Source organism: Cryptomeria japonica, chromosome 9 (assembly GCF_030272615.1).
Source record: "Cryptomeria japonica chromosome 9, Sugi_1.0, whole genome shotgun sequence".
NCBI classification, from domain to species: Eukaryota; Viridiplantae; Streptophyta; class Pinopsida; order Cupressales; family Cupressaceae; genus Cryptomeria; species Cryptomeria japonica.
This window is the reverse complement of record NC_081413.1, coordinates 704,664,119-704,676,788: the sequence shown is the minus strand read 5'-3', so window position 1 is coordinate 704,676,788 and position 12,670 is coordinate 704,664,119. Positions and strand designations below refer to the sequence as shown.

Here is a 12,670-nt window from a genome sequence, read left to right as displayed (position 1 = left end):
TCAGTCGTTTGATGGTGAAGGGATGATTATAGGTAGCTCTTGAAAGGCGCTCCACAATAGAGGCATCCTTTCAATACCCCTTTGGTGTCAGGCCACCTAGCCATGGAGATGTATCATGAAGAAAAAAACCACATTTTTCTTTATTTGTAATGTTGCATTAATGATTGTACGGTCACAAAAGACCATTTGTATCAAAACAATTCATGTTGTAAGGCTTGATGAGCCATTTTGTGCCAAGAGACCTAATAGGCTCTGATAGGGCCAACTATGGTCAAAGTGTGAAGAATATCCAAAAAAAAAGGTTTGAAATTTTGTAATTGGTCAAATTTAATCCATTATAACATGTTAGGGGTGTCCATGAAGGCTAGGGTCAAGTGTAGTGGTAATTTGTCAAAAATTGTAAAGTTGCAACATTGCCAAAAAGTGCAAAAAAAGTGTAAGAATGCAATCCATCAGTCATGAGGTGGTTAGAGAAGTTAGGAGTTGGAAATGGTTTGTAATGGTTTATAAAACCATGTTTGGTAGAGATCAAGGGGGTTGAGAAGTTTGGAGGGGATTTGACAAAGGTTATCCATCAAACCATCAAACTGTCATAAGGTTTTAAGGAATCTGTGACTGTCACAGAGCCATGGAGGCTCATATTTGGTGTAATTTTGATATGTAGATGTTTTTGAATGATAGATTAATTAAATATATTTCAGATGAATCCTTTCTTGTGCATTTCTGTGGAGTATTTGACAAGATATGTTTGTTTTTCCAAAAACTGTCAAAACCCTGGCCAAGGGTTACCCGTTTTGGAAAAATCCTCATAAGTTTTGATTTAACCGTTGGATCTGGCTAAAAATTGGCCATAAGTTTTGTAACTAGGTAATATAATATATGACCGGAGAGATTGTATTAATGAGTATTTTTGTGAGAGTTATGAATGACTGTTTTTCTGAATTTCATGGTGAAAATTAGACTGTCAAAACTGTGTATGACAGGTACAGTCATGTTTCCGTGCATTTGTGTATTGAATATGGCCACATAAAGGTGGAAAGGGATTTGAATTGCCTTAAGGGATATTGGAACCCTTCATGGTGTTTGGAGTTTGCAAATAATGGGGTCTTGAGTCCCTTTTGATCACTGTTTTGTCACAAGAATGTGTGACTGTCATAATTAGGAAAATCTGATTAATAAGTGACCTTGTGTTCTAAATAGAGTTGGAAAAACCTTTTTTTTCATGGTAAACAGGGTGTAATGGGAACATATGATCCTTGTTTGTAGTCTTACCAATCATTCAATGTTGGAAAGAAAGTATGTTGTTGCTGTTTGAACGCCTAGAAGGCTTAATTCCTGATTGACAGTTGACAGTAAGTGCATTTGTCTTGAATATTATATGTCCAATCTTTCATATGTTGTCAAAGGCCAAGAATGGTGATTGAAGATATAATCACAGTCAGGGATTGAAGAAATAGAAGTGGAATTGACTGTCGTTACCAAGCAAGGTTATGTGGCAGTTGCATTATTGCCTTGAAGTATGGATGGGTTCTATTTGTGTTGTCATTGCCTAATGATCAGACTGTGTCTTTTGAAGATGAAAAGAGAAACTTAATCTTGTTAGATGTCTCATTGATCAATTTAAAGTTCTTGAATCAATTTGGGCCAAAAGCACCCTTGATGATTTGTGGTTTGTGTTTTGATGCTCTGCATCACCCTTTAGCTACCCATCGGATTTTCAATACCCCTTTAGCTAAAAAGGCAATCCTCCATTTAGTATCACAGAATTTACACCTTATAAACACACAGTCCTTCTCTGCATATGATCACTCTATTTCTGAAATTGTTTTCAAATAAACACAAAGGGTCACTTTTGTAGTCATGCTTGGCCAATGCGTTGACTATTAACTTAAAATCTTAGAGGTTCTAAAAATAGCCAGTCTTCATAATATAGCGCACGCAAAGAATCTTTTATGCTTTATGTCTTTTTTGGAAAACTAAAGACTCCTTATTAATCTCCCAACTACCAGTTCAGCTATTCTTTCAAAAGACTCCATCATCCATACTCATGCAACCCTTTACGCCGCCGATTTGAATTCCTCAAGCCCGCTGCATATAAAGCTTTCTAATTGTCCCATCTGAAGCTGATTTTGTGTGAGCGATTTGCCGTGATCTTCTTGCCTTTTAATCTATTTCATGTCAATCCTATCAACTTCTTCCGAGCAACATCTACGGCAACCCATAGAAGATTGACTAGACACTTGCTCCTGACACATGTCACCCTTTTGAGTTTTCTCCCAGTCCACATGTATCCTCGACACATCTTTCTTCTACTTCTGATGGGAAAGGCTTGGGATAGACTAGCCTAGTCTATGCTCTTTGATCCTCTTCTTGGATCACCAGGTGTTCCAACCACACCCTAGGGTCTCTAGGACTTCCCTTGCTTGTGGGATCCCCTGACCTTGCCCAATCCACCCACCAACAACAAGTGATTCTTCTCCTAGGCTCTCACCTACTCACAAGCTTCAAAAACCCTTACATAGGCTTATAAGGGTTTAACTCTTCCTACACCTTCTCAAGTCCTAGCAAGGATAGGACAGGTCTTTAAGATGATTCTGCCACCACTCATGTGCCCCCAAGAGGTTTTGACATTCCTTCTTGTTACCGATTTCACTATTTTGCTTTTTTCCTACAAAATAGGGCTACAAGGAATGAGCCCCTATTAGGCCTCCATTCCGGACTTTTAGGGCTTCCACCTGCAAACAATGCCAAAACTTGGAAAACTTCCCAAAGGGACTGCTATTCATTTGTCAAAAGCTCAAGGATTTTCCTGGTTTTGGGACCCCAAGTGTCCGTACACTGCCCTAGGTGAAATTAAGGGTTTTTAAGGGGTTTTTTTAGGCCTGCTAGGGACACAGAGATGGTTTGTTGTCTTCACCACCTTGTCTAGATTGGTGGAAGCTCCTCCTTCTCACCAATGATGCTCCACACACCCCTCTTCAACTCCTCCAAAGGGTGCCTCCTTCCTTGCTCTCACGGACCTCTGCAACCTTGACCCTTCCTAGCCGAGCACAGTCCAGTCTCGCCTAGGAGTGGGTCTTTAAAGGGTTTTCTTGCATTTTCCAAGGCCCTGCTTCCTCTAAGATACCATACAGGGTCTGTACTCCTATACCCCATGGTTTCATGGTGTTTCCACAATGGGGATAGGAGTTACCAACCCATTTTCACAAAACAGTCCAAAACTGGACAGTGAAGAAGAAATTACAAAATATTTACAAAGCACACAAAACCTGCAAAACAAACCTGATCTAAATGCTCAAAATGAAAGTATTAACACTAAACAAGACTCTCAACTCTGTTTAGTTTCCAGAACAATCTATTATCAATCCTTCAATGCTCCATTTGTGCCGACTGGCAACAAAAATGCAGTCACAGTCAAGGTGTTTCTCCTTTGGCCGTACAATCTGACATCCAACCCCTCATTTTAGGGTTTGAAACAATTTATAATGTCTTTGCCTCGGTTTGTGTGGCAAGGTTAGGGTTCCCAACGCCAAGCTAAGGTTATGACCAATTTGGTGGAAAAGTTGCTAAGCAACTTTGAAAAGTTGTCATGCAACTTTTTGCAACTTTTAAGCAACTTTTGCAATGTTGCTTTTCTTGGCTTTTAGGCATTTATTAGGCTATCCTCTGGACACAACCATGCCAAAAGGACCCCAAACTCATCAATAGGCTCACATTCCCTCAACTCCAAGAGCAAACTCAACCTAGACTTGTGAACCTAGGACCTAAACAAAACCAATGAGCTCTTGGCTCTTATTATATTTACATGGCTTCATAAAGAAGCAAAATCACAACAAAATCAAATGGTGGGAGCCCTTAGAAGGGTGCTCCTGCACCATAATCGGAACTCGTTGAAGTCATCCCATGCGCCTCACCACGTGCCAAGTTGACACGTCAAACCTCCTTTTCATCAACTGACAAAGCACTTTGTCCCCACTTTTAATTAGGACTCGTTGAAATGAAAAAAACACTCCTAAGAGTCCCGAGTGACTTTTGTACATCACTTCCGCAACCATTCTTCTTAGGTACTCGCCCAACAAAAACAAGTGGTTCACCGAGCTCCGAGTTCTCAATCTTTAGTGGCACAACTCGAGACTCAACAAAATAAGGAAAGAGCCCTCACCGAGTGCCGAGTTCTTTCTTGGAGCATTATTTGACCACCATGTCAGATAACAACTCAACATGCTTAAAGGACCTTCAAAACCCGAGGCCCACTCTTAACAACTTAGAACACGTGCTTTGAGTTAAATACCTAGGACATCATGTGAGTGGGGGCAAAAGATTTACAATAAATTAAACCCTAAGATTACCGGCTGAAGAAAAGGGACTAGGAATTAAGGGCCGGTTTAAGGACGATAACAAACCCTTGAGGGATGGACTTAAGTTATAGGTGATCAGAACAGAAGGTCAATGATAAAAAAGAACATGCCCACCAAAGGGACATTTGAATTCTTACTAGAATTTTGATTTCCTCATTGGATCATCAAAGTTTCAAAGTACTAACGGTGTGCAAGAGATTATTGTGTCTCACCTTCACTCTTGTCCAACCTACTAAATGTCAACTAATATATCATAATAACAAAGAAGAGCACACACCTTCCAAATTATCCAATGTATTGGATAAACACTATGTTGAATAAAATACCTCTAGTTGATGAATGGTATCACATTCAATACCTCTATCACATATGTTTCCATTTCCACTCCATACCTACAATTGCTAAGGAAACTATGCACTAGGAAAGAAAGCCTAGTGATGAAAAAGGTAAGCCAACATCACCTCCTCCCAAGCCAAAGTGCAGAACCATTCAGATTCATATCCAAACAAAAAAAAGAGTGAGAAGCTGAAGTGTAGAAGATTTATGAACAAAGTTAACAACAAGATGAAGCAAAATTAGCAACAAAGAAAACACTTGTTGTAGATCACACGAAGTGTAGGGGCCTATCCTAGAGTTGTTAACTTATAATAGCACCAACCAATGCAAGCTAATGCTCTATCAATTGCACCTCCATCACTTCAAGTACTTATTTCTAGCCCTTTGACCTCACCAATTCATGTTACATTACAACCTCCATACACTCAAGCATCCATTCAACCTTCTCCAATCAAGGTAAAACACAATGTGCCACTTGCTTCTTAGTCATCACAACTCACATGTTTGTACCTTGGCCAATTGCTAGCTTATCAATTTGAAGATGCTTCAACTATGCAATCTTCTTTTGTTCACCTCTCAAGAGCTACAATAAGTCACTCTTAGGCCTTTGGTCTACCTTCAAACTTTGGACAAGTTGTTTTGCAAGAGCAACCTGTTGGTCACTGATTCTTCAAGTACCCAATGCCATGACCAATATGAGTTTCACTATAAAATCCTTGTTGCGATACCTCGCTTGAAGCTAAGATAAGGAGACAATTTCCAAAAGAGAAGTTAAATGCACATTAAATCAATATAAAGCAATCTCTCTAGTTGCACGAAACAAGGCACATCAAGTAGCACAAGGGTGTTGAGAGGCTCACGCATGGGCAGGTTTACTATAGCATCAAGTCAAGTCTAAAGATGCTCATTTGGTGGCACCAAGAATTGCATTTGAAAATGCAAAAGCTGCCCAAACTCAACTACAAGCAACAATGCCTTATGTAGTTGATCACCTCCACATTTTGCAGCCTAGTAAGTCCCTACATAGACAAATTTGTTTCCTTCAATTCTTGTGCTGACATACACCAATGATACTTTGATTGCACATGTCCATTTATTGGAGAAATTGATCTATGAATTGCTTATTTATCAGCTAGTGCAAATACTAGCCATCATAAAGGCTCAAATAGACCAAATGACAACGACAATTAATCTTTATTTATCAAAAGACAACATTCCATAAGAAGTTGCCATTGGAGGATCCACACAACAAGAGCCCTTTGAAGGGGCAACATCTATGCAACACCCTTTGACTATGTTTTTTTTATTTTCAATTAACTAATAAACACTGGTGCATCCTGATGTTGCATAGACAAAGGTCTTTGAAAGTGCCCCAACACTCCTGGACGAACTAATTTCTATCTTAGGGCTAGTCGTAATTGCTTGTAATGATTTTAATTTTTTACAAACATGCAAACATTTTTTTTCCAAGCCACCCAAATGGTTCAAGACAAGCTTTGTAGAAAGTAGATCTTAAAGAAATTGAGCAAGGAGTCCAACCTAAAGACTTGACACCAAAAGAAGTGGGCTCGTTGAATACTAACACTAATAAACTCCAAGCTCTAATCAAAAGAAAGAGCACAAAATATAAATCAACATTACATCCACCAATGTCAAAGATACCAATCGATGCTTGCCAAATCTCACAAGTCGCACCAACACAAAGCGTAAAGGAAACCATTGCAAGTGCAAATGCCTTTATTAATATGCCATAGAATTGCTAGAGTGCAATTGCACAAAATTTTAAAGATTAAAATTCTTCATGTTCTTCCTGAGGCTGCATCAATTCTCTCCTCAAACTGATGTGCCTTTTCAATTTTTTCTTAAATGTCTTTTTGTTGTAATGTTTTGTTCTATTTTGCAACTGTTTGGGAAACTAAATAGAGTTTTATGCGAGGATATTGGGACCATGATGTGACTTTCTCGTAGCATGCATAGATTTGGTAGTTGACTAGAAGTAATATATGCATATATCATTGTTATCTAAGAAAGCAGTCCAATTAATTGGAGTGCACCCACACAATTCACATTTTGTAAGATTCGGTTTATTGATTCTTGCCTATCCAAATGCAAGTCATTTGCACTACATGATCATGTAAACTAGAGTAATGGACGTTGGGGTAAAGCACTTACAAAACCACATGAGTGTACCCACTTGAGCAAAATATAAATGTATGAAAGTAACATCGTTCTATTATTTTCTATGCATATTTGATAAAGTAGTTTCATATCACTATTCAATTGAAGTCCTTATATAGACCTTCACTGACATGACCTAATGAGGATTACCAACCCTTAGCATGCTTCAAGTGAGAGTGCCTATGTGCCAATGCACATAGGAAGACTACAATAGTGTCAGCCATGGTCTAAATGCATGCATTGATAAATGTTAACACAACATTCAATAAGTGGATTGAGCAAGCATTCCATTCGAGTAATAAACCAAGTTGACCAAATGCAAATTAGTATAGATATATTGAATGCATCTATCTAAAAATATCAGTTTCAGGCTATTTTATTTGCTTAAAGAGTTGTTTTATTTTATCTGCATTGTTTACTTTATCTTTATTTTTATAAGAAAAGTTGTAACTATTAATTTTACTTTTGAAAAGTGGCCATTCATTATTTCAATAATTCTTTTGTTTAATTTTTACTTTGAAAAGTTTAGTAAATATTATATACTTATAGGTTATTTTTTAATAGTTTCAACTGTAAGCACTAATATATATTTTCAAATTTTGATGTTTTTATATTTAAAAAATAAATAATAAATTTTCTACTAAATAAAAGATAATTAGTTTATAATGAAAAAAATGACTTATGCTACTGTCATTCCCTTCCATCCCTGGGGTTTCTACAAAAATGCAAAGAGGTGGCGATGGTTTGCTTCAAGGGAGTCAGCCTCTAGGTTGGGCAACACCTATCTATAATGCTTCTAGAGGATTTGGGTGGTCCTCTGGCTATGTTCAAGCTGCTAGGGCTAGATCAGCCGGTGCAAGCGGTTTGAGGACACTGCTTGGGGTCAAAAGGAAGGGCATTGGGCACAGAGAAAGCAGGAGGAAAGGAAACTGTGGTTGGGCGGTGCGCAGGGGATGAAAGGAATGTGAGCAATAATGGTGTGACAAACAAAACTTGGTTAGCAGCAGAGCAGCCAATGGTGTGTTTATGGGAGGAAATAGCAAATGTAGTGATTGAAAATAAGAATTATTTTGCTGAAATGGGCTTGATTGGAAAAGTTAAAGGCTTTTGGCCAAGCTTGGGCATATTACATAAATGGATTACAGGGTTTTGGAGCCCCATTTTCAAAGGGGATGTTCAGATTTATCCTGGTGCCTCGAGGTTTTTGTGATAGTTTTTGAGAATGTGCAAGATAGGAATAAAATATTATGCAAATACCAATGGAGATGGGAGGAGAAGGACTTGCTTTTGTTGAAACCATGGTATCCAACTTTCAACCCTACTGATGAATCCTTCAACAAGATTCCAATATGGCTAAGACTTCCAAATCTTCCGCTATAGTATTGGTTTGAATCTTGTTTTGAAGCAGTAGGAAATTCTTTGGGTAGATTTTTGGGGGTGGATTTGACAAAAGATCTTCCTACAGATTTAGAGTTGAAACCTCCAAATGGAAGTTGGCTGCAACTTGTGGATTATGAAGGAATCCATTTCAGATGCAGAAGATGTTTTCAAACAGGACATATAGTTGCTCATTGTGCTAAGAGGAAATTGAACAAACAAGTAACTTGGTAGAGGGGGGTTTCCACCCATCATTATTCACTGGAAACGGAGGAGGTTAACACCCCAAGGGGCTTTAATGGAGAGGGAGATGGTAAGGAAAAGCAGAGTAACGAACCCCCAATTTCAAAGGCCTCGGAAGGGACAGAGAAATCGAATATAGACAATGCTAATGCTGGATGTAGCTTTGTTGGGGAGGAAGATGAGAGACGTGTTAGTTCTCATAGGGTAGATGGTGGGGAAAGGCAGTCCCCTGGTGTTACTACTGAAGAGTTGCTAAATGCAGCAGAGCATGAGGAAGGTTGGAAAGTAGCGAAGGGAAAGAAAGTCAAGAGAACAAAGGAGGAGGGCACTATTAATATGCATCTTTGATCACATGAAAGGAGTGAAGTAAAAGCTGAAATCGTGATTTTTTAACCTGTTAATGGGTTTCAGCACTTAAGTGCTTTGTTTTCTTGGGAAGGAGGTTCCCTATTTGTAGCCCCGCCTGGTTTGAGCAAGGCTTAAAATCCCGGTTTTGATAAAATGGGTGCAAACCCTTTAGTCTGCCTTTCACCGATCAAAAAAATAATAATTAGTTTATAATATATGTATTTTTTTGTTGACAAAATAAAATAAAGTATATATATTTGTTTTGTTTTATATATTTTTTATATTTATATGTTCTATTTCTATATTTAATTGTGTTGGCTAATATTTAATTTTATAGTTTTTGTTTCTTTAATGTATGTCGGCTGCATTTTATTTTGGTTTTTTATGTCGCAAAAAATTACCATATTCAGAAACATTGCAGTTTTTCCTACCATTCTAAATACATTCAAGGTTGTATATGTCATACCTTGACTCCAGAAATACTTACAGCATCCCTTGAAACACTTCCTGGTCCAACTAAACTACCTAATACATTTCCATTGGCAAGGGTATCCATGTTAGCCAGCAGACCATCCTTGGTTTCTCTGAACAAACGAAGTGCCTGTTCTGTTGTTTCCTCCTCCAAAGACAGCCCACTCTGTGCTCAAAAAAGAAATCATAATAATTAACTTGACTGAACAACAATTATGTAAAAACACACTCTCTGTCAAACCAAAGCCACAATCAAGGACTCCACAGAGCAAGATTCATTAATGATTTATTTATTTTTTAAATCACAATCAAAACGATCCACAAAATACCTGGCAGAATCCTTTGAACCGAGCTTCCATGACATCCTCGTCAGGATTCAAGCGCTTTAAGCTCGTTGAAGGTTTGATGTCTTCCATTAGCAACGACTGAGGACTCATGGAACACTTCGTTAAATTCTAATGCTACCTGACATTCTCAGAAATATAATTCTTCCCCGCAATTCATTCGCCATATTAGAATCTACACAATGCAAACGCTATCATTACAGTTAGCAAAATAAATCGTCTCCATAAAACTATGCTAGACTGCCCTGCCTTATCTTTAAAGAGCATCACCGACCAGATTTAGCTAAAAAAAATTGACAATAGATTACCTTGCACCGGATTAAAACTTGCCTAACCTACAATCTCAGCTTAAAAAAAAGTCCTAACCGTAATGCATCGTATAAACCGCCCCGTTATTCAAATGCTCGGCATTTTGTTTTTTTAAACGAAAAATATATTCTCCTGCCCGTATTTTAGCTCAAAATCTCTTCGGTAATTTCCTCTAGTCGTAAATTAGATCAGCTAGAAAAAAAGGGTCTTCATCCGACTAATCAATTATACAACACACAAACCGCCCTCTTCAACTAATGCCATAATTCGTTAACAGGGATTCCCTGGCCCGGATTCCAGCTCGAAATTTCTCCCATAAATTACTGTAGAGTATATTAACCATAAATTCGCAAGCTCCTAAACATTAATAATGTTAATGCTTAGATCCTTAACCATGCAGACCGGCAATCTCAACTGCTTGCTGAAGACCGACAATCAGCACTGCCTTGTTTACTAACTGTCATTCTTATACTTAACATTTTCTGCACCGCTTATCTTCACCGCCTTGTGCACCAACTGTAAGTTTAAACTGTTACTGTAACTATAAATAAAGTTGCCTGGAATTGTGAGCGACATCCAACTCAGATCTCGGATATGAGGAGATCTCTACAGAGACCTGGAGTTGTGAATGGCATCCAACTCAGATCTCAGATATCAGGAGATCTCTGCAGAGTCATGTATCTGTATTTGTATTGTGATCAATAAATATTATTTTGCAGCAACAATTTGATGTTATAATATACTGTTATGCTTCTCTCTGTTATACTGGCTTATATTGGAATTATTCTCTCTTTGCTCCAACAAACATGAAAGCGTAAGTTCTTGAAAACGTGATCGTCATTTTCAAGCCAATTGGAAACTTATTTTCTACAGATTCAACCGCGTCAACTATAAAGACTCAAATTCGTCAAAAAAAAGAAAAATAAACATGAAAAAAATTATACAGCTCTGAAGTGAAACAAATAAAAATCCCATGTACCTGTTTTTTTAAGGGTTTGTGTTCGCTAATCTTGGCCAAAAGAAAAAATAAACAGCAAATTGTAACTGAGCATGGGCGAATTTTAGGTCGACCGGTAGAGCTCGAGCTCTGGAATCCAATTGAACATACAGCAATGAAGACTGAATTGATTCATCGGAGTCTTATAAAGCAAATTTGTCGGCCATTGAATTGGGTTTTAAAGCTGCTTCTTGTCACACTACAAATATTTATAAAATTGCATTCTACTTCTCATTCAAAAACAGTTGTTTTTTCCGTCATATACTTTCCTCTTCGGGAAATGTTCTCGTATGTAGCGCGGTAATTAAGCATGAGATATACACATGAGATATCTGATATATACACATGTCACGCGTAGATCATTTATACTCGATCTATATGTATCATGCCGGAATGGTAAAAGCTTCACAGGTACGATATATACACATTGTGTGTATGCACTTGCGCGCCTATATCATCGTATCTGGTGCATAATTAATTAATCCTGTTTATTTTTTATTTATTTTTTGCTTTTATTAATTGGGGAGAAAGTTTGAAATTCTATTATTAGTCTTAACGGTCTTATTATATATCATCGTATCTGGTGATAATTAATTAATATTGTTTTTTTATTTATTAATTCGGGTGGAAGTCTGAAATTCTATTATTAGTCTTTTTGGAAAGGCTATATTTGTTAATTAATTTTGTTTTCTTAATTAATTTTTTTTAACCTTTTTTTAAATAGAGATTGTCAATCAAATTTAAATAAAAGTATATTATGTCAACAAAAATAGGGGACGGGAAATCATCCCTCAAGAGTCATATGACCGTGAGGAAATAGGACTAAGCATATAAAACCAGGGGCCGCATCCGAAAACAAATATAGCTAAAAACAAACTGCTAAACGGCTTCTAATTAAGCTTTAATTAATCTTGTTTTACAATTTTTGAGCTTGTATTTTATTACTTGGCAAGGAAGTCTAAAATTTTATTATTACTTCTTTTCTTATGAGAGACTTATTTGTCACGTTTTAGTAATTAATTTTGTTTTCCTAATTTAAGCTTATAAGTATTTTTTAATTGAGGAGAACTTAAAGATTTTTATTAATTTATTTTTTTTAATTAATTAATTAACTGGTTTCTAATTATAAAGTTTTATTATTTTATTTATAAAATCAGTATATTTTAAAAAGGTTATATAAAATATATCAATAGATATTATTAAGACAATAAAAAATAAATCAAATCAAATTTTTGCTTTTAAAAATAAATTAAATTATTTTTTTTTATTTTTTGCTTTTTAAAAACAAATCAAATGTAAGTTTTATTTTATACAAAGAGTTATTCATTAAGATGCACCAAGGCATCATTATCCTTTATACATTATAAAAACATTGTATGGTGGGTGTGCTTTTTAGAAACAAATCATATCCAATTTCTGTTTTTATAAAACAAATTAAATCCACTAGTTTACTTTTTGTTTTTCTTATGTGTTCCTATAAATCATGTCAATCAACAACCTCCCTGAGGTATTTTTAGAGTGTATTAAATTATGATATTTTATCTAATTTCATGAGTAGTGTTTTAAAATGAACCCATTTTTATGAGTATGAATGGTCCATGTACTGAAACATAAGACTTCCTCATAGGTGACCTATACCAATACTAATCTAACTAGCATGTTTAACTATTGAGATTTCACCCAAGATCAAGTCCACTTAGAAAAATACC

General features: G+C 36.6%; 1 protein-coding gene across 3 annotated transcripts in view; it reads right to left on the bottom strand.

Moving 5' to 3' along the window:
- LOC131073920 (retinoblastoma-related protein) overlaps window positions 1–11,324 on the bottom strand; it is a 54,789-nt gene extending 43,465 nt beyond the window's left edge. Inside the window, exons 1-3 of one of the 3 annotated variants that reach the window (XM_058010433.2) lie at window positions 10,944–11,324; window positions 9,641–9,830; window positions 9,328–9,477 (exon numbers count right to left, since the gene is read on the bottom strand). In XM_058010433.2, coding sequence (XP_057866416.2) covers window positions 9,328–9,477; window positions 9,641–9,748 — 258 coding nt within the window. In that variant the 5' untranslated portion in view covers window positions 9,749–9,830; window positions 10,944–11,324. Of the gene's footprint in view, window positions 1–9,306; window positions 9,478–9,640; window positions 9,831–10,021; window positions 10,698–10,943 lie in introns of those variants that run through there. The other 2 variants (XM_058010430.2, XM_058010431.2) reach the window with 2 other exon arrangements.
- Between the last annotated feature and the right edge of the window lie 1,346 nt (window positions 11,325–12,670).